The 27,268-nt window shown below is 52.2% G+C and overlaps 2 protein-coding genes and 1 long non-coding RNA gene across 4 annotated transcripts in view; 1 reads left to right on the forward strand and 2 right to left on the reverse strand.

Moving 5' to 3' along the window:
- The window catches only part of LOC124991528 (uncharacterized), a 40,215-nt gene extending 26,874 nt beyond the window's left edge, over positions 1-13,341 (reverse strand). Inside the window, exon 1 of the mRNA XM_047562193.1 lies at positions 12,969-13,341. Within this exon, the coding sequence (XP_047418149.1) occupies positions 12,969-13,341 (373 nt within the window). The remainder of the gene's footprint in view (positions 1-12,968) is intronic.
- LOC124990708 (uncharacterized) lies at positions 5,048-9,031 on the reverse strand. The gene is made up of 3 exons (XR_007109793.1): positions 6,405-9,031; positions 6,050-6,289; positions 5,048-5,973 (listed from the first exon to the last, which is right to left on the reverse strand). It is a non-coding gene; the product is annotated as an uncharacterized LOC124990708 (long non-coding RNA).
- Positions 13,342-14,598: 1,257 nt separating the features above from the next.
- On the forward strand, positions 14,599-26,989 carry Tbx3 (T-box transcription factor 3). 2 transcript variants are annotated; one of them, XM_047561573.1, is made up of 8 exons: positions 14,599-15,084; positions 16,721-16,988; positions 17,915-17,974; positions 18,222-18,368; positions 20,280-20,356; positions 21,558-21,715; positions 23,147-23,820; positions 25,543-26,989. In XM_047561573.1, exons 1-8 carry the CDS (start codon positions 14,696-14,698, stop codon positions 26,002-26,004), a joined length of 2,235 nt encoding a protein of 744 aa, XP_047417529.1. In that variant the 5' UTR covers positions 14,599-14,695; the 3' UTR covers positions 26,005-26,989. The 2 variants fall into 2 exon arrangements, with proteins under 2 accessions (XP_047417529.1, XP_047417531.1); XM_047561575.1 differs by lacking the exon at positions 17,915-17,974 and having other exon boundaries at positions 14,600-15,084.
- Positions 26,990-27,268: the final 279 nt, after the last annotated feature.

A 27,268-nucleotide genomic window follows, 5' to 3' on the forward strand; every position in this document is an offset into this window, starting at 1 on the left:
GAGCGCACCGCGCCGGGCGCGGGCGCAGGGGCACCGAGGCGTCCACGCTGGGTTTCCCGCCGCGCCCCACCCCGCCCAAGGAGAGCGCCCCACCGACCAATTTGGCCTGCACAAAACCCGCGCCCCAGGAGCCCTTGCCAGGCCGCTGGGGCTTGATTCATTTCTTGACTAATTAACTGGAAGCTCCATCGTCCCTTCTTTCAGGGCCCAATTAATTCGCCGCGGGCGGTGGGGCGGAGGCTTGCCTCAGAGGCGCCCGCCTGGAGCCCCTTTGTGAAGGGCAGTCTGGGCCATATTGATTATACACACACACACACACACACACACACACACACACACACACTTTCCCATCTTTTCCTTGTGCCATTTTTAAAAAGTCTCGACATATCTAGATTTCCAGAGTTTAAGAAGGTCGTGTGAGAATGGCAACCCCCGCCCCCACCCACCAATTGCCTTTGCTTCCCGAAGGGACCAGAGGAGGAAGGCGGTTTCCAGATCTGCCTGGGAAAGGGTTAAATGGAATCCCCTCCTCTAAAGGACAAAGAGATCAAGAGAACAGATCGCTGCTGCGGACCTACTGTGTAAGTGATTTCACTGCCCGCTAAAAGCCAGACCAGGAGTTGGGCCCCAGGGGGAATCCCAGTTCCCCAAAACACCAGCAGTGTGACCTCACGCAAGTCTTTGTATCTCTGTGCTTGTCTGTCTGGGCTTCCTCACCTGCAAAATGGCCCTTCACTGGGAAAGGGCTTGCCTCCTAGGATTATTGTCCTCGATGAGCTGTTGTATGGGAAACTCTTAGGGTTTCTTCTTTGGAGATTTTCGTCTCCAACAGACCGCATTTTATAACAAACCCATTTCTCTAGTGGGGAACCCGGAGCCAAGGCGAGTGGGCCATCTGCGCGACTGATCCCAAGGCCGAGAGGTTCAAGAACGAATTCTGCAAGGGAGCTTCGAAGACCCGATGACTGGGTGATAAATTCGCCCCTACACTCTGCGTGGAATTGGGGGACGCTCTCCTGGCCAGGTGCTCAGAGGCTCGCCTGGGTGGGGCGGAAGCTTCTTCCCGCCCTCATCCTCCCTCCAGTTCAGGAACAACTTCAAGAAACCCGAAATTCCAGAACCTATGGGCGGAGCTCAGCGCGCAGACGCGGGAGAGAACTGATTTTGAGCGACCGTCGAGGTCCGCATCGATTGCATTGACCTCACGGTGGGCTGGCTTGTCTCCTTCATCGATCAAATGAACGAAGTCTAGGGCAAAATATAGACGAAAGGAAATCGCAGGCGTCTTTGCAAAGCTGGTGGGAAGTGACCCAGTCACGCCAGGAGCACCCGCGGGTGATTGGAGCGGGTTTCATGCGCGTGGGAGAAACGAGTTTTTCTTCCCATTCTCCCTTATTCTATAGCTGATTTTTTTTTTTTTAGTTCTGTCCTATTTAAAAGGAAATTAAACAAGAATTAGTTTATTCAACCTGGAAACATGCGATGATCACAAATCATGTGCCAGAGACTGCTGAAAATTGTGAATATCGGGGTCCTCCTGGAGGAGGGGTCTGTACAGATGCATAAACCTGTGGGGGATGGGCAAATCCTTTTGCTATCATTTCTTAATGATGCGACTTTGGGTGACACTCCTTAGCTATTTAGCCCACAGTTTCTGGTGAATGAAGAGCGAAGTACAGCCCACCTGTAGGCCGTGGAAGACTAGACCGGAAAGTCTAGAGGTTAGATCCTTCGGACTCAGAAGCGGGGCAGGCAGATCCAGGACAATCCTTTGGACAACCACGGTGGGGTATAGACTCTGGTCACTTGTTCATTCCTGGTGCCCTTCAGGAGGCCATCACAGTTTTCAGATGCTGTCTCCTCTGGGGACCGGGAACCACCCAGCATAACCTCTGCAACACAGCCGTGAGAGCTGCGACCAATTCAGATGGGCCTTTCTGCCCTGAGACCTTGAAACAGCCTCCTTCCTACCTTGCTACCCTTCCTGGACCTCGTTCTAACCCATCTTCATAATGGGAATAGTATTTTTTGGCTGTAGTAAACAAAACTCAGAACAACAAGCATCAAGTCAGAAAGGAACTTTTGTTCACTGAGTCTCCAGCCCTCCCAAAGATACTTGGCTCTCACAATCTTCTTAGTAAATATTTGTGGAATGATGGAGTGGACTTTTCTCTCTCTTAGACCAAACATCACTTTCTGCGACCAGTTTAGACCAGGTCTGCTTTTCCCTGTCTTGTGTGGATCGGAATCCATTTGAGCAACAGCTAATAAGTTTGATACTGGTTTTCTTTAAATGCATTTTGAAAGCAGTCACGTTTTTCCCAATACAGGGAGAGTGTCCTCAGTGTTCTGTCTTCCTTTCTTCCTTGACTCTCATTCCCTTAGCTAACAACTATATTGAGCCAAGTACTGTGGTCAGCATTTGGAGAAATGAGTCCCATCCCTCCTGAAGTCCTAATATTAGACTCTCCTAGCAGACCATGTAGTTCCATGACTTTCTTTTTTAGATTATGGTTGTTTCCTTTTTTCCCCCAGCTTAAGTAACTTTTGACAGGCCCATAAAGTCTAAAGGCAAAACCTGGTGGTGGTATGCAGCACACACTCAATTCATGTTGAATGAATTTATTTTTCCCCATGACAGAGCCCACAGCGCCCTAGAAACACCAGTGTTTGGAATCACCTTGATGGAGAATCTTCCCTGACACCTGGCCATGGGTAGTGCCCACTCCCCCAGGGGCCCTAGAGCTTTATCACTGAGGAGTCATGAAGGTGGAGTGCAGCCCAGCCCTGTGGTTCCCAATTCCAGGTGCAATTCAGACTGATCCTGGGTCAGGACAGCCACTCCAATTTGCACCCTAGCCGTGGGGATCCAGCAAAGGTGCACAGTGCAGTGAGTTTCAGAATTTTGTGCTCTCGCATCTCCGAGCAGCGTTCTTCACCACTACACACACACACACACACACACACACACACACACACTCTGCCGGGTAGAGCGGAGCTAGTGCAGGTGGAGCCTTAGCCATGAGGAGCTCTTTTGCCCAAGGGTACTCTCCCCACATCCCGGTTCTCACCAGCCCACCTCGTTCCCCCCTCCAGATTTGGAAGACTCTGGGTGACCCTCTCCAGTCCCAGCCTCCAAGAAAAACTTTGACCTCCGGATGTATCTGGAACTGCCGTCGCGGAGGCTCAAAGCGGGGGCCCCTCCCCGCACCCCATGGGCCCTGGGAGATTCGCTCAGGCACTGGAGGGCGCGGACTGTAGCCAGTCGCACCTCGCCGGAGCGCCATCCAGCGGCCGGACGGCAAGGTCATCTTCCGCAGAAGTCCAGGCGAGCCTTTGCAAGAGCGAAGCGTGTTGATTTCCAAGGGGCCATGGGTCCTTCCTCCATCCCTCCCCCGAGCCGGGCACCTCCAACTCTGCACTTCCTAGTGTGCTTCTCGCTCTGGTGAAGACTGATTGGGGGTCATCAAGCCCCCTCCCCTTTATTTAAGTACATCATGTGCCCTGGCAAAGGACTGTTTAAAGGGTGGAGGAAGAAAAGTGCGTCACCCCTGCCTGGAAACTTCGCTGGGGCGGCTCGGGGTGGGGGGCGGGTGTTCCATCCCGGCTGGCTGACGCTTGCAATCTCCCTCCGCCGCGGACAAGTTAAGTCCTGCCTTCCTAATTCTACACCTATGACCTTATCCTGGCTGGAGTCGGGCGCCGTGACGCCCTGCCCTTACATGCACCACGGGCTAGAAAACTTCCTCCCCGAGGCCCCGGTGCGTGTCAGTCCCCCTCGTGCTGCGTCTCCAGAGTGGCAACTGAGCCGTGCACCGGAGCCTACATGCAAAGCAAGGAGAAACGCCACTCTTCATACACCCGGAATGTTATCGCTAATTTTTTGGAAAAGTGCCTGTGTACACACATATTACATATATTATTGAGCGGGTTAGTGGGAGACTAAAAACATCGAACAACAGTGGGGGGGCATATTCTCCAATTCCCTGGTAATTTGTAACAGACTGACTTTATTGCTTCGAGAGAAAAGGAGTAGCTGCGGAGCTGCAAAGCAAATTTAACTCTGTCTGTATTGATCAAATAGGAGTCTGCCCGTGGGGTGTGACTGCAACGCATTTTTTAATCTGAGATTTAATTTCACATTCTGGGCTACTTGGAATGTCCCTATGTACACACTTGTACCCACAAAGAACATTTTAGAAACACATTCATATTCTCTTACATTTAAATAATGCAATGGAATAAAAGCTTAAAGTTGGACCCATGCACGGCTCAGCGAACTCTCCAAACATTAGGAAGATCTAAAGAGACACTTTAGAACGAATTGTAGCTCTACTCTCCCCAGGAAGCCAGGCCCACCTCTCCTCCAGATTTGGTCTGGGGGCAATATTCAGATATCCCGATCAAAGGGGAGTTCCTGGGTTCCTTACCCCTCTCTACCCAATCTCCACAGCTAAAAAAAACTTCACCATTCAACTAGAGTGTCTCTAGAAAACCCAAACCTAGGGTCAAAAGGCGTCTCATTGACTCTCCAATTCTAGATGGAGAAATGAAATGGACAAGCCCATCCGGGTTACTCACGGCATCGATACACGCACATAAAAGTGGATGCCACGTCACATTTTAACTTGTCTAATAGGAAAATCCTAACTCTGCCGCACGATCCCTTTTCCTCTCCTCTTTTCTCAAAAGGTCTATAGTTGTAGGAAGGGTGGGGTGGGGGTGGGAGATGAAGTCGCTTGGAACGGAAAAAAAAAAAAAAAAACCCTAGGCATTATTTACACCTGCAAACTTTGGATGACTGTTTTGGGCCCCAGTTGGCTTAATTGTAAATCTTTTCCGCATGGCCCCAACCCCTGGACCGAGCGTCTGGGTTTAATAATGCGCCCCGGCACCCCAGTAGGGCTGGGCTGAAAAGAGAGAATCCCCCCGCCCCACCCCCACCCAGCTCAGCGGTAATTAGAGCAGCCACCCCCACCCTCCCCAAACCGTGCTCAGAGGTACCAGAAGACCAGACTCTGACATGTGGGGAACTCATATTTTACCGTCTGAAGACATGAGGAGCCATTTCAAAAGCAAACCCTGCAAGTCAGAAGTGGGAGGCCGTGTCCCCTCCTCCCCGCCCCCCTGCGCGCTTAGCTGGCAGGGCCGAGTGGTGGGAAAGACCGGCGTCTGTTCTAGAAGCTGGAGACCGACTGAAGCTCCCTGGGCTTGCAGCGCAGGGCTGACCTGTTTATGGATCTGGCTGCTAAGAAAACGTAAAAACACACCCCAGCGGTGGAGAGAAGAACGCTCCCTCCACCCGCCCCGCGCCTGTCTCCAGGGTTCTCTCCCCGCCACTTGGTCCTCCGGAGCTCCTGTTTTTCTCCCGGGAGGCCCTTTCCGTGCGATCGATTGCTGTCCCAACACTTTGGGGAGTCAGAGACCTAGTCTGGCATCCTCTATATTTCTCTTTCATTTTTGGTACAGCCCCCACCCCGGGTCTTTCCCATCCACCCCCGATTTGTTCTTTGCAAGAAGAGGGAGGGGGCGATAGGACTCGTGCTGAAAAACACATCTCGGGACGTCAGGGGCCGGTGAGCGGCTTCTCCTTGAATGCCTGCAATCTGGGGTTTCGGTCTCAAAAAGCGAAGACGTGCGCTTCGCGGACTGGGCCGCGCTTCCCGCGATCGCGCCCGGGGATCCCGCCTCGCCCCGCCCCGGTAGCTGGAGAGCGAAGGCAGGTAACCAGCGCCGGGTTACCTGCCGCCGTTCGCCGGCTCCCAGGCGCGTCGGGACCTCGTCGGGACCCAGGGCCGGCGAAGGCCAGTGGGTCCCAGACCCCCTTGTTCCCCCGCGGGTCAGTGTGGTCAAGATCCGGGCCCTGTCCCCTTGCGTGCTGCCACGGGAGCGCAGTCCGCGGCGGGGAGCGTCTTTTCGGGTTCCTTGCTCGGCCAGGCCTGGATCCGCACCGAGGCGCGTCCACGTCTGTATCTGGAACCGGGGTAAGGGGGGGACGGTAGGCGATCTCCCCAGCCCGGGGCGGCAACCATCCCCGAAAGAATCTCACCGGGCGCCCGGGCTGTGCCTCACTCCCAACTCCTTCCTGGTGCCCAGATTCTGCCATTCGCAGGGGAAAAGAGGAAGGCTCCATGGAGGGAAGGCGAGGGTAGGGTCCTGGTCCTGGAGACTCCTCTCCGCCTGCCGGAGGGTTTTGACTTGGGGAGGAAATGAGTGGAGACTTGGGGACCAGCAGCAGAAGCACCCTCGCTTGTCTCCTATGTTATCTGCCTCCTTTTCTTTCCTTTCTCTAAAAGACAAACGACATTTTTTTAAAAGGAAAGAAAAGAAACTTCTCCAGCCGCATTGTACCCAACCCCAAGGAAGAGAACTTCAAGGGCTTCCGGGATCTCTCAGGTCACTACCTTCACCTCAGCCTGGGACTTGAGGAGAGAACCAACTCTCCAGTGACCACTGGCTACACTCTAGATCTCCCACCGGGCTTAGGACACTTAAAACATGCAGAATTTATTATGTCTTATTGGGAGGCAGGGATGGTTGGGTTGGGAGGGACAAACCACAACTGGAAATAAAGTCACGTTGTTGAGGCCTCCAGCTCCTTTTGGTGACATGGGGAGGAGGCTGTTCATGTGGTTAGGTAACTAACACTGGCACAAAGGTGCAGCTGCACGTCGGCTTGTTACCTGGGTGTATGGATCTGTGATCACAGGCGGCTGAGGGAGTGGAAGGGCTAAGGCTTAGTTCCAAGTTTATGAGAAGCAGCTATGGCCAGAGTTCTCCTGGCTCTAGGACAGCTGATCGGTGGCAGGCCTGGCCTGGACTCCAGATCCTGAATCCAAGACCCATATCCTAGTCTCTGCAGCAGGTTTTCCACCCCGACACCCCATCTGCCACACATCAGAGAAACAGGACCACCATCCTGGGTCCCAGGAATGCAAGAAGATAATTGCATGAAAGTTTAGATTTTTTTAAGGGGGGGGAAGGATTTTTATCAGTGTTTAATGAGACAGGGAAATCTGGAACCCTTCATAGGAGCACCTCCCCAATTCCTGTGCCACTCAGAATAGGCAAAGCCCTCTCTGAAGCTGTGGCACTCAAGGTGAGCTACATCTCTGCCTGGGCTATCACCTCTCCTCTTTCCTTTAACCTAGCTGCAAACAGTCCACGAAGGGACGCAGGTGAGCCGTGTGCAAGAGCAGAGGTGAAGCTCTAGAAGAAAGCAGAAAGAACTGAGAGGGAAAACACAAGTACAACTTCTGTGTCCTGCTTGGAAACAGATGAAGAAGCCTCCACACCAGCAAACCTTGGGCTCTCGCCCTGTTTAACTGAAACTCAGTACGGGAAATAGTAATGGATATTGTGCTCAAATTGAGAAAACGTGTCTGAGGCTAGAAGGGGACAGTTAGTTCAGCAGATTTGGAAGAGACATCTTTCTTTGACCTGTCAACCTTCCTGACAGTAGCGGTCATTGAATTTGCCATGCCCTCTTCCTGACAGACCTCCCTGTCCCCTCTGCCCGTGGGAGTGAGACCCCAATGTCCCTACAACCCTGGCATCAATAACACCAATAACAATGGAAAGAATCTAACGACAGCAAACCGCAGAAGTATGTTCGCCTGTCCAAGCGTCACCCTCTCTCTGTAAGGCTGGGAGGGTGTTGTCATTTTTTTGTTTTCCTTTTACCCTCTCAAAATACTTTGTCCCCAGCCCCCAAACCCATCAGATAAAATCCTGGCACCAATCACTGCTGGGCCACTTACATCCTTATCTGTCTTAGCTGAAAATCTGAGAAGATGGTGAAGAAAGCAAGATGTGGGATGGTCAAAGGGCCTGGGGCAGAAGTCAGCTCTAGCCAGCATCTTGCTGATGCTGGGTCAGAAAAAAAAGGAAAGGGAAAATTTCCAGCCCCTTCCTTGTGCATTCATTTCTGCTAGACTAAGTATTTTCATTTTCTTTCTTTCTTCTTTTTTGTTATAATTGGATAAAGCACACACTGAAGACAGCATTGAAGATAGATTGGTTTGAAATTAGGAAACCACAATTAGTTACTTTTCCTGGGAGAGAGGAAAAACCCTTCACAGATGTGTAAAAGTGCCCTCCCTAACACACACCTTCATTCCTACCTTCTCCACTTCCCTTCTAACTCGTCTAAGTCACCGTGGACAAATTTGCCATTTTGCAGGGCGGTGATCTCTGGTGACAGGTAGGTGCTAATGAGACTAACACAGAGGGTGTTCTCTTTTCACTTCACCTCTACCAAAAACATACTTATTTACAGGAGGTGAGAGAGCACGGATGAAGGGTATAACGATTGATGCTCTAGAAACAGCATAAACCAACTGGCGCCAAAGTGAGTCTCTGTACTAAAAATACTGCTTCCCCGAGCGAGACAACTTTGACAATCCTCTCTCTCACACACTTCAGACTCTTGCACTGAATCGCCCTGATCAATAATTTAGAAGGATGTCAGAGGACAGAGAAATATGTGTTACAGGAAAGCTCTGTCCTGCTGGAGGAAGGCAGAAGCTTGGAATGCAGCGCCTCACCCTGGGCTCCAGACCTGGGAAGCAGCTGGAGCAGGCAAGATGCAGAGGGAGCGGGGACGGGGCCAACTCCAGGAAGAGGTGACTTTGGAGAAGCCAAGAGGAGACGGTGCAGCTTCCAACCCAGAGACGGATGAACCAAACCACTTTCTATCTCTTAAGACACACTGTGTTTCTTAGCCAAGGAAGTGAGGGGACGATGTTTGCTTGGGCCCCAGGAAGAGTATTTCCAGTCTGTTCCAGTTACTGGAAAAGATGAGAGAGAGAGAGAGAGAGAAGGGGGGACACTGAGTTAGAAAGACAGGAGTAAAGTCAGAAAGAACCAAGACAGGCAGAGAAAAGTAGAGAGGAAGAAAGAATAGAGAAGTTAGGAGAGGGGGCGATTAAGGCTGGGAGATGGAGACAGACAAGGAGAAATAGAAACCAAGCAAAAGTTAGATGCAAAGATGGGAAGAAAAAGGAAAGTAAAAGAAAAGAGTAAGGACGAGCCCATACCTACATTCAAAGAAGACCAAAGAAGGGCTGGGGAGATAGCTCAGTTGGTAGAGTGCTTGCCTCGCAAGCACAAGACCCTGGGTTCAAACCCCAGCACCGCAAAAAAAAAAAAAAAAAAAAGAAGACCAAAGAAAAAGAGGGAGAGAGAAAGAGAGTAACATAAGCAAAAGGTGAGAGATTCTGCCCTGTCTGGTCCAGCCAGGAGGCTTGTGCTTAGGCTGAACCCAGGAAAGGTGGGGAAGTTGATCCTTTCTCAAAGGAACCAAACGCCAGACCTTGAGGAAGGAAGCTCTCAGAGCAAACTTCGGGGAGCAGGAGGTGAGGGGGAGTGATTCCAAGACTCCAGGATGAAAAGGAAGTCTTCCAGGTCTGCCCAGGAATCCCCCCACCCCAAGTTGGGTTCAGAACTGCAAGGTAGAGTTGGGATAGCCTAGGGGTGCTAAGGCTTGGGGTGGAGGGCAGTGGCCTGGGGGTACTAGCAGCACAGAGAGGAGGAACCCTGGACTGTGAACTAGGTGCTCTGGAGGGAGTTTTCACTGGGATCCAGGATAAGAATATCACATCCCCATTTGGGAATGGAACCTGAAAGAGGATGGCACCTAGTCAGTTTCAAAGCTTGTCACTATCAAAAGGATGGGAGGAGCAAACGCACCTGGGTATGGGGCACAAATGGAGCCACTTCCGTGTTGCCAGGCTACCAGAAGGTTCCCCCCCAGTACACGTTTACATATGCACCATCCCCCCTCACCCATTAGGAAACTTCTTAATTAGGCCTCAGACCCCAAGAGCGACACCAAGGCCCTTCTATCTGCAGAACTCCCGACGGGCGACACCTTGGACTGCAAAGAGCTCCCACCGCCAAGCGGGGTGAAAGGTTTAAGAGGGAATAGGCAGGAGTGTCACCGTCCCTCGCCAGACCTCACACAAGCTGGAGAGAGTACTTAGGACACACTCGCCAAAGTAAACGACCCCGCCCACCCGCCATGCAGGCCCCCACCTCTGGTCTTTTTTTCTTTTTTTGTAAACCTCAGATAAACACTATCACAAAAGGATTCATGTGTCCCCATTATAGTTCCATTATAGTCAGAGGTGGGCCATACCATGGGCCAAACGTGGGACCTAGCAGAGGAATCCGGGCATCGCAAGGGCAGGGCTACTCCTTTGCTGGCACCCCTGACCTGGGCACAGTTGGTTCGGTTTGGTTCCCCTTCCCCTCCCCATAGGAACTTCCAGTCCCCATCCCGAGCCCTCGCCTATGTGCACACACGACTCTTTTGCTTGCAACTCTGCAGGCATGACAGATACAGAAGGAGTTTTAAAAACTTATTGTTCTAAAATTCCAGGCCTACAATTAAGCAAAAACTTTTTTTTCCCCCAAAGGTGGAGGAGTATTTGGGGGACACCAAGAAGATTCGTAGGTGGGTCCTTTTTTGAGCCAGATTTTGGGTCTCTTTCTCCCTTCTCCAGCTCTTAAGACACCCTCTTCTTGGGCTCTGGTGAGGAACCGGCTCCTTCAACATTTCCCATGTGCCTTTCATGAACCATGAGGCGGAGGGAGAGAAGATCCAGGGTCTAAAGCAGGAAGGGAAAAAAATAAAATAAAATAAAAGACCGCGCACAGCCAGCGGCTGGATTCTGCAGCCAGGGCTGGGGACGCGCGGGCCTGTGGGTCCTCCCGGAGGCCAGGCCTGGCACAAGGCTTCGCAACGCGCTAGCCAATGTTTAACCCGAATGCAGTGGCCACCAGGCCGCTTTTGTTTGTTCGCAAATTAATCACCCAGCGCACGGCCGGCGCCAGAGTGGGTTTATCACCCACCAGGAGGGGGGCGCGGCGGGCACGCAGAGACAAAGAGGAGTTCGCACCTTCGCGCTTTTGATCCCAGAATTACAGCGGCCTCCCTGCCTAATACGAGCCCCTGGGGCCGAGTCTGGGAGGTCAGTCATAATTGGCGGAAGTTTGCAGACCATTAGCAAGATGTCGACATTTTCAATTCAGAACCCCGCAAACTTTCCTCTCACCCCGCCTGGCTTGCGCGCTGGGGTGGGGGCGGGGATCAGCAGTGGCGAACTGGGGTGACCCCAGGGTTAAATGAGAGCTCCAGACAAAAACAGGCCACCGGGGAGCGGGGGGCAGGGTGAGGGTCAGAAATCGCTCCAGGTCCACCGCGGAGCCCAAAGCAGGTCGAGATGTTTACAAGTAAAACCCGCAAGCTGCCCTCCCGTGTTCAAAGCAGACGGGAGGCCAGGTGCTGGGCATCCGTACCCACGTCTCCCTGCCCGGTGCGTGGGCCCTCGGGGCACCGGGTGAGTGAGGAGGGGTCGGCCACACCGAGGCTGCTGCCCGACTCCTTCCACTCGACGCGACAGGGCAGAGATTGGCCGGCGAGTGCAGACAAAACCAGATCTCCGGGATTTGGGGCCGCTCTTGATAGCGCGGCCAGCGGCCCCAGGCCCGGGCGGAGAGCACTATGGGGGAGGGGGTGGCTTTTGCCTCCAGAGAATCCCGAAACCCTGCAGTGACCTCGGCGGTGGGTGTAAGGAGGGGGAAGGCCTGGCCTCTTGCACCCTCCAGGATTCCAGAGGGCGTTCAGAGCCACCTCTCTGGGCCGCCTTCTTTCTTTGCTTGCCCTTTTTTCTCTCTTCTTAACCGCCGGCAGAGAGACAGATAGAACAGACCAAAAGGGATAGACTGGGGCGAGATGGCGAGCCAGACCAAGTTCACAGAACGCCTCTATTCTCTCTGGTGACTTCAGGGAATTCTCAACGCTGGCGCCAAGCGCTCTTAACCATGTGCGTCAAAAATGCGAGGCTGTAAAAGCTTGTCTCCTCAAAAGTTCCTCCCCTATCTCCAGGCGGTTGGCCCACAATGGCACAGCATTTTTATCCGCCAGTAGCTGCCACTTGGGACCCGGAAGCTGGGGTGTTGGGGAAAGGGGTGGACAAAGCAAAATGTAGGAGAGGACTTTGCAGGTCTACACAGACAGCACGCCTTAACCCGTAGGCCCGGAAATCAGCCCTTTCTCCGTTCCCTGTCTACACGGGGAGGCACTTATCTCAGTAGGAGTCGAAGAGCATCGTCAAGATTTCCATTCATCTAATCAGGGGCGGCCTGGTTGCCCACCCCACACCCCGAAGGGAGAACTCTGGGTTTGGGAGAATGAATGCTCTGACCCGGACAGGAGTCACGATGCGGTAACCAATGCGGGGACAGGCCAGATCAGTAAGGTCTGCTGGCCTCCCTCCCTGTCGCCCTCAATGAGGCCCCCACCCTACCTGAACTGGAACCAGTCCCCTCGCCTCTGGGGTGGGGGCGTTTCACGGTTTGTTTTACAAATTCGCCCCCGACTTCTGGCGAGATAAGTCCTGGGGTGGAGAAAGAACTGAGACACCGAGAGATAAGTGCGATGCCTGGAGATGATAGGAGGCTGGCGCCCCTCCCCCAACCAGCGGCTCCACCAGGAGCTAACCCCCGAGGTGAAGGCAGCGTCTTGAAAGGGACAGGCCCAGACCCTAGTTGGTCGCAGCACTCACTTTATCCAGAGTCTCCATTCTCCCCTCTACGCCTCCCCGCCCCCCAACACACACATCCAGACAGAATAACCGGGAGCCCGCATCTAAATGGAAGCCGAAATTTAAAAGGGTTGGTCAATGCATTTTTCTAAAATCCAGAGACCACCGCTCAGAGTGAGCGCAGACAGGCCGGGGGCGCAGGCTGTGTACATGTTTGCGTGTACGTGTTTTGCGGCGCGTGTTACAGTACAGAGGCACCGAGGGGAACTGGGTCCCCGCACATGGCCGCGGGTGGGGCAGTGTGGAGAGGGGCCCACGCACTCAGGTGCTGAGATCTGGCCGCATCCATGTGCTCCCGTTCCCGCGAGCCCAGATGTAGGGGAGACCCGCACCAAGATGCACTAGCTCGGGGACCCTTACTTAGCGGCGGCCAGGCGGAGCTCCGCTCCACGTGGGGCTGAAGAGCGCCGCAGCCTGGAGTCTCTGCGCGCACCTCTCGGCTGCCGCCGGCTTTTGTCGCACCCAGAGGCCGAACGCCAGCTCGCGGGAGGTTCAGCTGCCCGCTCCGCTCGCCCGGAGTCGGAGGAACAGGGAGAGCTGGAGAGAGAACCGGCAGCGGCTGGCGGAGAGGCGAGGCGAGGCGAGCGCGCGAGAGGCGAGCGCCCCTGCCCGGCGCCCAGGCGCGCTCTCCGCCTGGCTCGGCAGGCCGGCCGGCTTGCGCCCTCCCTCTCTCCCTCCCCTTCCTCCCTGGCCCTGCCTCCTCCCTCGATCCCGGGCTGGATGACTGAGGCATTTCAGACGTGGGCTGAGCGAGAGCGAGCGAGCTCAGGGGCTGCGGCGATCTCTCGATAAGCCACCTAGAGGCGACTCTGTGCGCGCACTCCCCAGTGGCTCCCGCCCGCCCTCTGATCATGTTGACATATTCACAGGACAGGCAGTAGTACCGATGCGGCGCTGCGACGTTACAGTTTCCGACACCTTCTTTTTATAACTCGGCTCTATCCCCCAGCACTCGACCTGTGAAAACCACGCCTATGCAGCAACACAATTGGTCCGAAAGCGTCAAAGAGCCAATCAAGAGGCCTCCGGCTCCCCGCAGCCCACAGCGCAGCCCGACCTTCTAGAGCGGCCGAGCAGACGCCCGGGGAATTCTAGAGGCGGAGGAGGGTGGCGAGCAGCTCGCACTCGCTTCCCCTCGCTCCCTCCCTCGCTCCCTCCCTCGCCTCGCCTCGCCTCGCCTACTCCGTCTCCCTCTCTCTCTCTCCCTGCTTTCCATTTTCCACCTCCAAAGCTTCCCTGCCCTGCGCGCCGGGACGCAGATTTAGGAAGCGATTTCGCTCACGTTTTAGGACAAGGAAGAGGCGCTGCAGAAGAGCACGGCCAGAGTCGGACTGAAGCCGAGACACCCTCCGGAGCTCGCTCGGAGCAGAGGAAGGAGGAGGAGGGCGAACGGAAGCCAGTGTGCAGTTCAAGTTTTGATAGCGCTGCTGGAAGAGGCTTAAATCAGTGTGTGTGTGTGTGTGTGTGCGCGCGCGCGCGCGTTTGTGTGTGTGTGTGTGTGTGTGTGCGCGTGGGTTTTTTTTTTCCTTTTCTTTCTTTTTTTTTTTTTTAAAGAGACTTTTTCCGCGCCCTCGCTCCCTGTTAAAGCCGAGTCTAGCGCAACTGCAGAAAGAGAGAGGAAGATAGGAAGCGGGGGCAGAAGAGGAAAAGGGGGAAAGTCTTCCAGGAGAAGCGTTCGCATTTGCAACAAAGGACCTGGGGGCTGGGGAGCGAATCCGGGGACCCAGGGCTGGAGCGTCTATTTCGAGCTCAGCGGCCAGGCTCCGGCGCCAGTCGAGACCCTGCTCGCTCTCCTTGCTTCCGAAACCGACTTCCAGGAGCGGCTTTTTAAAATCACAAGGGACAGGACTGTCACCCCAGCGACTATGTCTTCTGATTTGTCGCCTCGTCCTCTTTAAGAGCGGCATCCCCCTCCCCAAAAGACACTTTCCCCTCTCTTTGAAGTGATCGAGTTGTGATTTCTTCCTCTTTTTTTTTTTTTTTTTTGCGTTTTTTAAAAACTATGTGGTGTTGTTGAACCCAAAGCATCAAAACAACAACAACCAAAAGCCAGGCAGCCGCTGCGGACTTGTCCCCGCCTGGAGTGGATGAGCCTATCCATGAGAGATCCGGTCATTCCTGGGACAAGCATGGCCTACCATCCGTTCCTACCTCACCGGGCGCCGGACTTCGCCATGAGCGCGGTGCTGGGTCACCAGCCGCCCTTCTTCCCCGCGCTGACGCTGCCTCCCAACGGCGCCGCGGCGCTCTCGCTGCCCGGCGCCCTGGCCAAGCCGATCATGGATCAATTGGTGGGGGCGGCCGAGACCGGCATCCCTTTCTCGTCCCTGGGGCCCCAAGCGCATCTGAGGCCTCTGAAGACCATCGAGCCCGAAGAAGAGGTGGAGGACGATCCGAAGGTGCACCTGGAGGCTAAAGAACTTTGGGATCAGTTCCACAAGCGGGGCACCGAGATGGTCATTACCAAGTCCGGAAGGTAAGCAGGCGGTGGCAACCCCCTCCTCCAGCGATCCGGGGTTCCCCCCTCCCTTTATCTCTCTCTTCCCAGAGCAGTCTCTTTGCCCGTAGTTACGGCTTGGACGAAAACTTAGTTCTCCTAAAAATGTGTGCAGAGATTCCACGGCCCTGCCCCAGTGACAGCAAATTTCAGCTTACCTGGGCGTCTGCATGGGTCTAAGACACATTCTGCATCCTCGGTTAACTGCAGAATAGATAGAATATTCCAGGGAAGTTCAGACATCCCTGAAGGAAGCAAGAAAACCACCCCATTGCAGGAAGTTCACTCTTAAAGCCTTTTCTGTAGCACCCGATTTCATTACCGATGTGTTTTTATCTGTTTTATTTTGTTCCCAGGAGAAAAACTTAAAGCCCCTTTCTTTTGAGTGGTAGGGGGAGGCTGACACTCTGCCCCTGGCCTCCTGCCGCTCCACCTAGCCTCTGGGTCCGAAGGGCCTGAGCCTGCCAGGGTCAGAGAGAAATGGAAAGGGAAAGGGTTTGTGTGGCCACACGGCTTCAAGAGTCTGTAACCCGGGGAAGAGTTCAGCAGGCAATTTTGGATAATTAAGATTATGTTTGCAGACCCAAGGAGCCCATGACGATATGCACGTTGCTTTTGTATATGTGAATATTATAAACCATATTTTACATAATATTTAGAGGTCTTTGCCTGAATGAAACGTGTTTGGAAAAGGGGACCCCGGGATCATCATTAACAATCATTCATTTTTTAAAAAATATCGAATTGGATTAAACTAAAGTCCCCCTCTGGATGTCTGTAGCTTTCTGTCTCCTTCCAAGCTAAATGAGGCCAAAGTTTGGCATAAACTACTCCTCAAACCCACAAGACATTTAGTCAGTTTTCCCAGCAAAGTGCTTCCTTTTAAGTCAGAAGTACAGAATGCCAACACTTCTGTGAAATTAAACAGCAGTTTTGTGGCCCGATATTGGAGTTTGGGGCAGGCGAGAGGAATGGGGGACCGTAGTTAATAACTGAATGAGCAGCTGGCTTATCAGGCCTGGAAGTTCACCCTAATCTGCAAAATTTGTTCGGAGAACTTACTGAAGCCCGGTTACATTTCGCCAGCAGCGGGATTGCTCTCACCGGAGGGACTCGGGCAACTTGACCTTTATTTCCTTGATAAGTTTAGCATTTTCTCATCAATGGGCGTTGGAAAATTCTAGCCTTGCTTAGCACTTCACTGGAATTCTACCCTGAGCTGTTTAGAACTAAAGGCACAAAGAAAAAAGATAGAGGCAAGAATTTCTCTGTACAGAGGGCAATCTGTACCGTCACGTAGGAACAAAATCAAGAAATCCTTAGACTGTAGAGAAATGTGGTGCCACCATTTGTTTTGAATCTTGGGATATTTAAATACAGAGAAATGGGGCATATTTCATACTTGCATGTGGAAGGGAATAATTTTGCACCCTGTTGCTCTACTCTGAAATGCAGAAGCTCATCGTCACAATAGAAAAATTTCAGCTTCCTTTAAATATTTTAGAATAAACAGGAAACCAACCCCCAAGATGCTGAGTGATTTATCTTTTTCTTTCCTTTCCTTTTCTTTTCTTTCTTTATTTATTTTTTTCTTTTTCATTCTTTCCTATTGTAGGCGAATGTTTCCTCCATTTAAAGTGAGATGTTCTGGGCTGGATAAAAAGGCCAAATATATTTTGTTGATGGACATTATAGCTGCTGATGACTGTCGATATAAATTTCACAATTCTCGGTGGATGGTGGCGGGTAAGGCTGACCCTGAAATGCCAAAGAGAATGTACATTCACCCCGACAGCCCGGCTACCGGGGAACAGTGGATGTCCAAAGTTGTCACTTTCCACAAACTGAAACTCACCAACAACATTTCGGACAAACACGGATTTGTAAGTTTCAATGCTGCTTCCTGCAGAATGTTCTTTCTTCTCTTCTCTCCGAGGCGGTGGGCGTTCATGTTGCTTCTAAACTTCTGAGTGTCGGCTCAGACTTCTCCTTTGCTTGCTCTTGGGAAAGTCTGGCACATGTGTGCGATTCTTCAGCAGAACTGGGAGAGGATTCCGGGTGTTTCTCTCTGGATAGTGCAGGCCTTGGTGTTCTAAAGAAATAGGAGCGAGGAAGACACCCCGGTTCCTGTTCTGTTAAGCAAGCCCAGGTCCTGGGTAGAGGGTCTCACCTGCCAGGGAAGCTTAAGCCCATAACTGAGAGTTGCAAAGCAATCAGTTGCAAAGCAGTGTGTTCATTCAGGGTTGGTTTTGTTTCCAAATGCTACTTCTCTTTGGAGGCCCGCCGTGTCCTTTCTGGGGAGAGCTGAAGTTTCCGAGGTTTTGGCTAGGCTGCTTGAAGGCTGTGAATGCGATTTTGATAATGGGTTTTCTTTTTCTCGAAGAGAACTGGGCCAAGGTGACAGGTTTACTAGAAATGAGGGTGAGGTCCTCTGGTTGAAAATAGGGCGTAGATGTGGATTCAGGGACCGAGTGCTTAGGAACTTTCAGAGGACCTGGCTTGCTTGGAAAAGTCAGGCCAGGGACCTTATGCCCTTTCCTGCCCCCCTCCCCAACATTTCAATAAAATAAACAAAGTGATAAGCGAGGAATAAGGAGAAAGATTAGGCCCAGGAAGACGTGAATGGCACGGAAATATCTTCCTCGGGCAGGAATTGCATTTAAAGCCCTTGATTTGATTAGGGCATAAATATTCCTCTCTGAGTTCAGCCTTTCAGAGCTTTAAGTGGATTGGGCTTGTCAATTAGTGGGCGCTTAAGGTACTGAATCATTTTGTAAATTAAAATGCATGTTTTTCTCTATCTTTTAAGACTTTGGCCTTCCCAAGTGATCACGCAACGTGGCAGGGGAATTATAGTTTTGGGACTCAGGTAGGCTAGGGTTCAAGGTACCTGTGAACCTTAGATGGCGAGGGTGGGGGGGACCCTTTGGAAATTGAGGAGCAATTTGGATTCTCCAGAAGATACCATCTGTGGAGTGAACTGTACCCCAGAGGTACTCCCAGGCGGTGGGACCCCGCCGGTGGGGAACATGTCAGCCCAGCAGGGGTCCTAAGATCCCGTTTGTCCTGCTAATCTTTTTGTAAAAATGTGTATCTCCTCTCGCCTGCCCCTGCAGACCATTCTGAACTCCATGCACAAATACCAGCCCCGGTTCCACATTGTAAGAGCCAATGACATCTTGAAACTCCCTTATAGTACATTTCGGACATACTTGTTCCCCGAAACTGAATTCATCGCTGTGACCGCATACCAGAATGATAAGGTAACCGAAGGGGTTTTTCTTTTTAATGCTGATATTTCCCCTCCCCTTTAAAAAGCCACCTTGGATCCGGGTGGGAACATTTAAAGGGAATTGGGGACGAGAGTCTTGGATTTTCTTCTGTTGATTTGACCTTCGGTGGAGCCGTTGGGGGAAGAGGCTCTGTCACCTCAGAGGGGCAGAAACCAAAGTCCCCACTAGCCAGGGACCCAAAGCTGAGTAAGAAAAGGCTCGACCGATTTTGCCAGCAAGAAGCTCCTATAGCCACTGTCCCTGATCACGCTAAACCCCAAGCCCCGGGGCTGTTTTGTGTTGCTTTCAATGTTCATTCTCTTCTCCTTTAGGAAGAAGGATCAAGAAATCAGGTTGGGGGGGGTAGCTAAAAATTTTAAGCAAAAATCCTTTGGGATTCAGGGAGGAGAATCCTAGGAGAGACCAGCTTTTCTCCTCTAGCCAGAAATCCTGAGGAGCTGGTCTGGTTTTTATTACCTTTTATGTTGCTGTGTTTTTTATGGTGTGTGTGTGTGTGTGTGTGCGCGTGTGCCCGTGCGCATGCTCTCGTATATGCGTGCATGAGCACACACGTGTGTGTGTGTGTGTGTGTGTGTGTGTGTGTGTGTGTATGTGCGTGTGCGTGGTTGGAAAAACCTGTCCTGACAGCAGGGTCATGTTAATGGAGTTGTATGTGGCTTTCCACTTGAGGTAGCCAAAGTCACCACTTCGTTTGAGAGTTTTTCTCCCTTGGGCCTGATGCTGGGGGTCAGAAGGGCCCCCAAATGGGAAGCACCTGAAATGCACAGTTCCAATGGCCTGAAGGTCATGGGCACAGAGGGGCAGAGAATGCATGACTACTTGAGGGCAGTAATGGTGGCAAGAGAGAGGGGGCTGGGGTTCCTGATCTTCAGCTTCTGAGGCTGAGGGCCGGATTCAGCTCACCTGACAGAATCCATCCATCCTGCATCTCGATCTCACTGTCACTGTCATGGGTCCCTGTGGGGTGACCTGGGTGTTCCAGGTAGATGTCCTTAGTCTGGGGACTAAGAGCATATCATCCCCTGGTCTCCCTGTCCAGTGCAAAACCTGAAGTCAGACATCCAGCTGCTTCTTTCAAGAGCCAGAATCCAACCAGGGCTCTTTGTCCACCTCTGGTAACTTGGTATATGTGACCCCCGCCCCCGCCCCAGGGAAGGGATTTGAAAGATTGCAAACGATGGCATTTCCTCAGCATGCATAATGCAGGCCCCCTCTAGGTCCAGAATCCTATGAAACTAAGTTGTTAATGTAATAATAAAATGTAGCATTTTTGATCAGACAAAGAGGCCACCTAATTATGGTGGCAAAGTATATAAACGAAAACAAATGTCTCCAGGGGTCATTCAGTCCTTTTAGATCTGTAATTGTCAACAGTGCGATTCCTCAAACCACCCCCCACCCTAGGAGGAAAAAAAAAATCAAACTTGCTTCAGCCCAAGGGGTAGCAAAACCCCATAAATCATTTTATGAGATTCATGGAAAAGGTTGGAGTGTATGATGTGTGTGTGTGTGTGTGTGTGTGTGTGTGTGTGTTTAAGAGCAGAGAAATCTGCCTTAACATATATTAAGATTAATTACATTGTATAAATATTGAAAATGAAGATATAATTTTAAGATCAACAGGTTGCCCCTCTTGACAACTTCAAGGAAGTTTGCATTTCTAACTGCAGGCTATCAGCTGCCCAGAGAAAATGTCTTTGGGTTCTTTCAACCCAGGATCCTTGGTTTGGCCCCCTGTGGGTCATACTCTTCTTTAGCCTCATCCACATGACCTCCCTTGGCACCCAGACTCCTAGGAGACTGCTGACCTGGGGGAAGCATCTCAGAACATTCTAGAACGTGAAGCCAATTCCTCTGTCTTGCTTATGTCTCCTCCTCTAGATAACTCAGTTAAAAATAGACAACAACCCCTTTGCAAAAGGTTTTCGGGACACTGGAAATGGCAGGAGAGAAAAAAGGTGGGTTGAGACAATTATTTATTTCTCATATAATTTAGGGGAAAAATTACATTTCTAGGACTAAACATTCAAGTGTTAGTTAGAAGTGGGATTCAGGAATTTATTCTCTAAGAAGAGCGGGTAGAAACTAATTTACTTCCTCCTCACTACACTTGGCGGATGTACATTACAATTTTTCTAGGTACTACTTGTAGCCTTTAAGGAAACAAATGAGTCTACACCATCGTTGTCTCTGGAAGACAAGCTTTAAGGATAACGGATTATAGAGGGATGCCTATTAATTGTGATTAATTTAAATTCATCTTGGGCAAGGACCAGGCCATTCACAAAATGCTTTGGAATTTTTGCAATCTTGTCTTCCAAAAACCATCAGACAGAGCTGGGCCCCCTTGAGAAATCTAGTCCCCCGCCCCTTTCAAAGGTACATGGATCATTTTGCATTAAGCAGACAGCTGGAGAATATATGAGAGCAGCTCTCCCTCCCCCCACCCATTTTCAAAGATTTTGTTCTAAAATCCAGAAAATCACCACAAATTTCCATCCTGTCCCTTAAGGGTGAGCATTACATTTTTTTTCTAATGTGTAAGTGAATTTTAACTCCAATTAACGTGTTGGTGAAACAGTTACAGTGGAGTGCACCATGAAATGACCTCTTCCTCCTGCCCTTAGCAACGATCCAGGAGTTGGGTAGGCTGTGGACACACAGCTTTGCGTTCACAGGGTTGGACACTGGCTTCCCTCCCTCTGCAAGGCTGGCATTCAGCTGTCTCTGGTCACCTCCTGTCCTCTCTCCTCCTGGTTTTAAATAAGGTTTCATAGTTCAAGCAAATATCCTTCCCAATGAAACCCTGATCTTGAATAAAAAGGCAACTGAAGCTCCCCACCCACCCTGTGCCACACTCTGCATCCCAGTTAAAGGCTCAGAGACCCCCAGTTAAAGGCTCAGGGACCCCCAGTTAAAGGCTCAGGGACCCCAGTTAAAGGCTCAGGGACCCCCAGTTAAAGGCTCAGGGACCCCCAGTTAAAGGCTCAGCTGCCGCCGGGGCTGTGTAGCTGCTCTGGGGCAAGCAGATTTCAAAGAATGAGTGTCATCCGTGGGCGGCAGGCAGAGTGAGGTGTGTGTGCCACTTTGGCAGGAGTGAGGGAAACAAAGGGGAAATGTGGGTTCTGCTCTGTAACTCGGTGTGGGCCTCTGCCACAGAAAGCAGCTCACCCTGCAGTCCATGCGGGTGTTCGATGAGAGACACAAGAAGGAGAACGGGACCTCAGATGAGTCCTCGAGCGAGCAGGCGGCCTTCAACTGCTTCACACAGGCCTCCTCGCCGGCAGTGTCCACTGTAGGGACATCGAACCTCAAAGGTAAGCCCGGCTGCCTCTGCAGGACCCAGACTCCACATCGCTGGGCCTGGAGGAGTTGGGGGTGGGGAGGCATGGAGGTCTAGACTGGAGACTCACCCAGTGGAGGCTGCAGACCCTTCCAGACCTCTGTAAACAGGAGCCAGAGGTCAAAAAACTAACAGTGTCAGATGCGTCCCCTCTCCAGAAGGTCATGCAGGGAAAGCGCAGAACCCTTCTCCTAAATCCTTATTTGGCTCAGGTGGGGTGGTGTGTGTTGGCAGAGGCAGTTCTGAAAGGGACCTGAAGCACTTGCTCGCCCTCCCTCTCTGTCCACCCTCCCAAGCACCCCCTCCCCCACCAAGGCAGTCTTCAACTACTGACAAACCCACTGGCCTGAATTCTACCTTAAAATGTGTTGGGTTGGGAGGAGGTGAGGAATTCTCTGTCCCTGAGACGGCAGAGAAGGGGGCTGAGAAGACATTTGGCTAGAGAACCACAGTTAACCCGGGAGGGGGGCGTGGAGCACTGGAGATGTGGGGCTGGGGATGAGGAGATGGTTCAAATCCCCAGTTGGTTTCTTGTGTTTAAAGAGCAAGCACTATTTATTTGGAAAGACACACACAGTCTCTCGACTGGAGGAAACCTGTTTCTAAGTGAAATACTTAATGTCTTCAATCCATTTAAGCTTTAAACATAAAATAGGATCCCCCGCCACCCCTTTTTTTTCGGTAGAACACCCACAGAGGGTGTGGAGAGAGGAAAAGGAAGAAGTCTCTGATTGTCCTGGGGCACAGGGAGCTGCAGGTCACCCATTTTGTTGCAGGCTCTGGGGGCAAACGCGGAGAAGGCTCACTCGAGTGTGTGCGGGGGGAGGGGTGTTTGCTTCTGCCAGGACCAATTCAGATGTCAGGATTCTTTCCAAACAAATCCTTCCAAAGTAATCTACAAATTTGTGGAAGGTGCTGATCTGCATCTCACTCACGGAACAAAGACGGATGGTAATTGGAATGTGCTTCAGCTGTGACTTTTAAAGTAACTTAGTTTTTAGTTTAAAAAGTTCATTTGCAATCGAATGGAGAAATGCCTGTAAACGTTCTGACACTGTAAGAGCTCCATCCAGACTTGTTGGGGGCGGGGACGGACAGTTCATTATCATAAGAAGAGCTACTGGTGTGGGGAATTTCTACATAAGGAGGGTTAAGCTCCTTTCAAATACTTTAAATTCATTGTTAGCTTATTGAATCCGAAAGCTAAGGTGTTAGGTATCCTCCCTCCCCATTTTGCAGATGAGAAAACTGAGGTGCCAAGGCTAAGGGGCCTGCCCGGGGTTCCACAGCCAAGTGGGATTCACACTGGGAACTGGATCCCCGCTGGTGCACTTGACGCTAACGCCCTTCCGCTTCGCTTTTTTTTTTTTTTTTTTTTTTTTTTTCCTCTTCCCTTCTGGGCTAGATCTGTGTCCCAGCGAGGCTGAGAGTGACGCGGAGGCCGAGAGCAAGGAAGAGCACGGCCCGGAGGCCTGCGACGCGGCCAAGATCACCACCACCACGTCGGAGGAGCCGTGCCGCGACAAGGGCAGCCCGGCGATCAAGGCTCACCTCTTTGCGGCCGAGCCAGGCGGCCGATCCCGGGACAGCGGGCGGCTGGACAAGGCGTCGCCGGACTCGCGCCATAGCCCGGCCACCATCTCGTCCAGCACCCGCGGTCTGGGCGCCGAGGAGCGCCGGAGCCCGGGGCGCGAGGGCGCGGCCACGGCCAAGGTCGAGGAGGCGCGCGCGCTGCCGGGCAAGGAGGCGTTCACGCCGCTCACGGTGCAGACAGACGCGGCCGCGCACCTGGCCCAGGGCCCCCTGCCCGGCCTCGGCTTCGCGCCGGGCCTGGCTGGCCAGCAGTTCTTCAACGGGCACCCACTGTTCCTGCACCCCGGCCAGTTCGCCATGGGGGGCGCCTTCTCCAGCATGGCCGCGGGCATGGGGCCCCTGCTGGCCACGGTGTCCGGGGCCTCCACCGGCGTCTCGGGCCTGGATTCCACCGCCATGGCCTCTGCCGCCGCAGCGCAGGGACTGTCTGGGGCGTCCGCGGCCACCCTGCCCTTCCACCTCCAACAGCACGTCCTGGCCTCTCAGGTATGCGTCCCCTCTCCCTGCATCAGCTGCTCTGCTTTTCTGGCCGGTGGATTCCAGACTCTCACTCAGTCCCCTTGCCTTCAAAAAATAATAATAATATATAATAACAGTAATTACATACTATTATTTTTAATCTACCCATTACTAGGTGCAAGATTTAGCTCATTGAGTCATCATGATCTCAAATCCCCCAAAGAAAAAGGCTTCCCAAGGGCTGCTTCCCGCAGAGTCGATGGAGCCAGAGATAACAGCTGCCTAGTGCTTACTTAGAACCGGCTCTCTTCTAGGCACTTCAGCTATTCTGACTCATGACCTAAACCTTCAGTGGGACTTTTATCACCTCCAACTTTTCCGCTGGAGAGGAAGAGGCCCATAGACGTTGAGTAACTTGTCTAAGGTCACACAGCTAATCGTTGGTGGAGTTGAGGCTCTGTCCCAGGCGTCCGACTCCAGGGCCTCTCTCAGGGTTTTTTGATTCTAGCTTTGGAGCTAAATGTCTCTTTAGTGTCAAACAGCCAGCCCCCCCCCCCCCCACTTCTCCCCCTTGGAATTGGACAAGAGGGTGACCGAGACCTGGAGATGGGAAGTGACTTCCTGGATAAGGATTCAGTCTTGAGTCTTCCAGTCTTTCCTCCCAATTCAGAGCTCTCCTCCCTACCCCCACCCCAGGCAAGCCAGCCTGTCCCCCAAAGGGTTAACAGTTGGAACACACGTGGGAAATGTCAGAGCAGAGCGACCAGCAGGGCCTGCCTACGGTTCAGACAGCTGCACTGGGGCACGGGAGTGCTGGGGAGCAGGCCCAGGCCGCTGAGAACGCTTGCTCTGAACCGGGGGAAGAGGTTCTCTGGGGTTTTCTGCAAGCTCTCGCCTTTTGTTTTGTCTGAGCACATTCGTCTCCCTTGCCAGAGCCAAAAGGCAGGGAGGAGGGGGCTGAGAAAGGGCTGGCTTGGGGCCTCTCTCAGCTCCTCCCTTGACCTCTGCAGGATTCTGGAGACCTTGTCCCAGGTGGCAGGGATGGGGCGCCTGTGGGGCTGCCTGGGCATTAGAACACTTAGTGGCACCTGTAGGCCTGGGGCACCCCATGCAGACTGTAGAGTCTGCTGCTGCCGCTTAGGAGCTGAGGACATCCCTGGGCCACCTCAGTTTCCCACCTGTGACACTGGCCTCTTAGGCCAGGTGATTTCTTTGTCTCTGTTGGTAGCAAATGCCCTCTGATCCACCCTCTCCAGTTGCTTTGCTTCACATCTTCCATACTTATTTGGGGGTCTCATTTGGGAACCTTTTACAGTTGGATAAGAATGACCCCCCCAGAAAACACAAGTCTGATAGCATGTCTTTGGTTTTCCTTCCGTCACCTCTGCGGGCTAGACTAAATGTGAAGCCCCACGTGACAGGTGCAGCCAACCTTTGGGGGTGGGGTGGTTCTAGGTCCTGTGGACCAGCTGCTTTGGGTGACAGTTGTGGGCATTAGCTAATTTCCAAACACCAGTCCTCAATCAGTATATGAATGATTTGCTGTTCCCTGATTTTTCATATAAGGAGGGCCAGGCGCAGTGATTGGGGTGACAGCTGAGACTTGAGCCTGGAGACAGGGATCATTCCCTGCTCCCCAAAAATGAAAGTGCTCTGTGGCTGGCCCAGGTGGTGGGGAGGACTTGGAGGAGGCTGGCTCCTCCCGCCCGCAGCCCCTGACTCGCTGTGTGGTTTCTCTTCCTTCCCCAGGGCCTGGCCATGTCGCCTTTCGGAAGCCTGTTCCCCTACCCCTACACGTACATGGCCGCGGCGGCGGCTGCCTCCTCGGCGGCGGCCTCCAGCTCGGTGCACCGCCACCCGTTCCTCAGTCTGAACAGCATGCGCCCGCGGCTGCGCTACAGCCCCTACTCCATCCCGGTGCCGGTCCCCGACAGCAGCAGCCTGCTGGCCACCGCGCTGCCGTCCATGGCGCCGGCCGCGGGGCCCCTGGACGGCAAGGCCTCCGCCCTGGCCTCCAGCCCCGCCTCGGTGGCCGTGGACTCCGGCTCGGAACTGAACAGCCGCTCCTCCACGCTCTCTTCCAGCTCTGTGTCCTTGTCGCCCAAACTCTGCTCCGAGAAGGAGGCGGCCACCAGCGAACTGCAGAGTATCCAGCGATTGGTCAGCGGCTTGGAAGCCAAGCCCGACAGGTCCCGCAGCGCGTCCCCCTAGACCCCTCCCAGGAAAGTCTCTTCATTCCAGTTCAGTCAAATCTGCAGTGCACTTTGTTGGATGTAAACGAAACCACGGGGCCGTGGGGTTACCCGCTTCCTTTTGCAGTCCTGTCTGGGAAGGGGCGCTGGACTCCCTGGAGAGAATGTTCTAGAGACAGGCCCTGTCTTCTTGGCATGGTTTATATATCCCGGATCTGGCTCAGATTCTGGGGGCTCAGAAACCACTGTTGCATTGAGCGATCCGGGTGGGAGTGAAGCATTTGTGTCCAGAGCGACTTCCATCCAGAGTGGTCTGGAAGCTGTGGCCGAAGAAAGAGGTAGCTGAGCCCTCCAGGGGGGAGAGGTGTTGAAAGGCATTTCCCTCCATGTGGATTTATATATATATATATTTTTTCCTTCACCGTGTCAAGTGGAAACAAATAAAATTTTTTAAAAAAACCGGGGGCAAATGAATACATTAACATGATTGTTTGTGAAGATCGGAAACTTTATAGGGACTTGCATATCCGTTCTCAAGAAATTACTGAACAGCATTGTGTGGGGAGGGAAGTCCCTGCCATTCTTGTTTAACCTATATTAAGGAAATCTGTGTCTTTTTAATATTCTTGTGATGTTTTAAGAGCCGCTGTAGGTCTCTTCTTGCATGTTCCACAGTAATATATTTGTGGTTTTTATTTTGGACGCTTGCTTTTAGAGAAAACAACAGAACCCCATCCTCCTCAACCTGTGCTCTCCTGTCAGCAACCCCAAGGAAGTGGGATGGGGGTACAAAAACTGAATTTATTTCATCTGAGCTCTGTAGCCGGATTCACGTCCCCTTTGGCAGTTCTCTTTCCTGTATATGCAATAACAAGGTTTTAAAAAAAATAATAAAGAAGAAGCGAGACTATTAGACAAAGTATTTATGTAATTATTTGATAACTCATGTAAATAGGTGGAATATGAATGCTTGGAAAATTAAACTTTAATTTATTGACATTGTACATAGCTCTGTGTAAATACGATGGCAATTGTGAGGTTTTGTTCTTGTTTTCTTTTAGTCGGTTTTATTTCCAGGTTACAGGATGACTGTTCACGCTAGAAAACAGACTTTCTGCACCACATCTACACACTTTCAAAAGAGTTGTCTGCGAAATTTATTTTTCTTTTTTAATGTCCAAGAGTGGGGGGGTAGTGCTGTTTCCTATTTTAGCCAAAATCGGGGAGGAGTTAGCACTTCCCAGCTCCACTTGAAGTTCCTGAAAATATAACACCCTAAGAGT

Source organism: Sciurus carolinensis, chromosome 8 (assembly GCF_902686445.1).
Source record: "Sciurus carolinensis chromosome 8, mSciCar1.2, whole genome shotgun sequence".
In the NCBI taxonomy this organism is placed as follows: domain Eukaryota; kingdom Metazoa; phylum Chordata; class Mammalia; order Rodentia; family Sciuridae; genus Sciurus; species Sciurus carolinensis.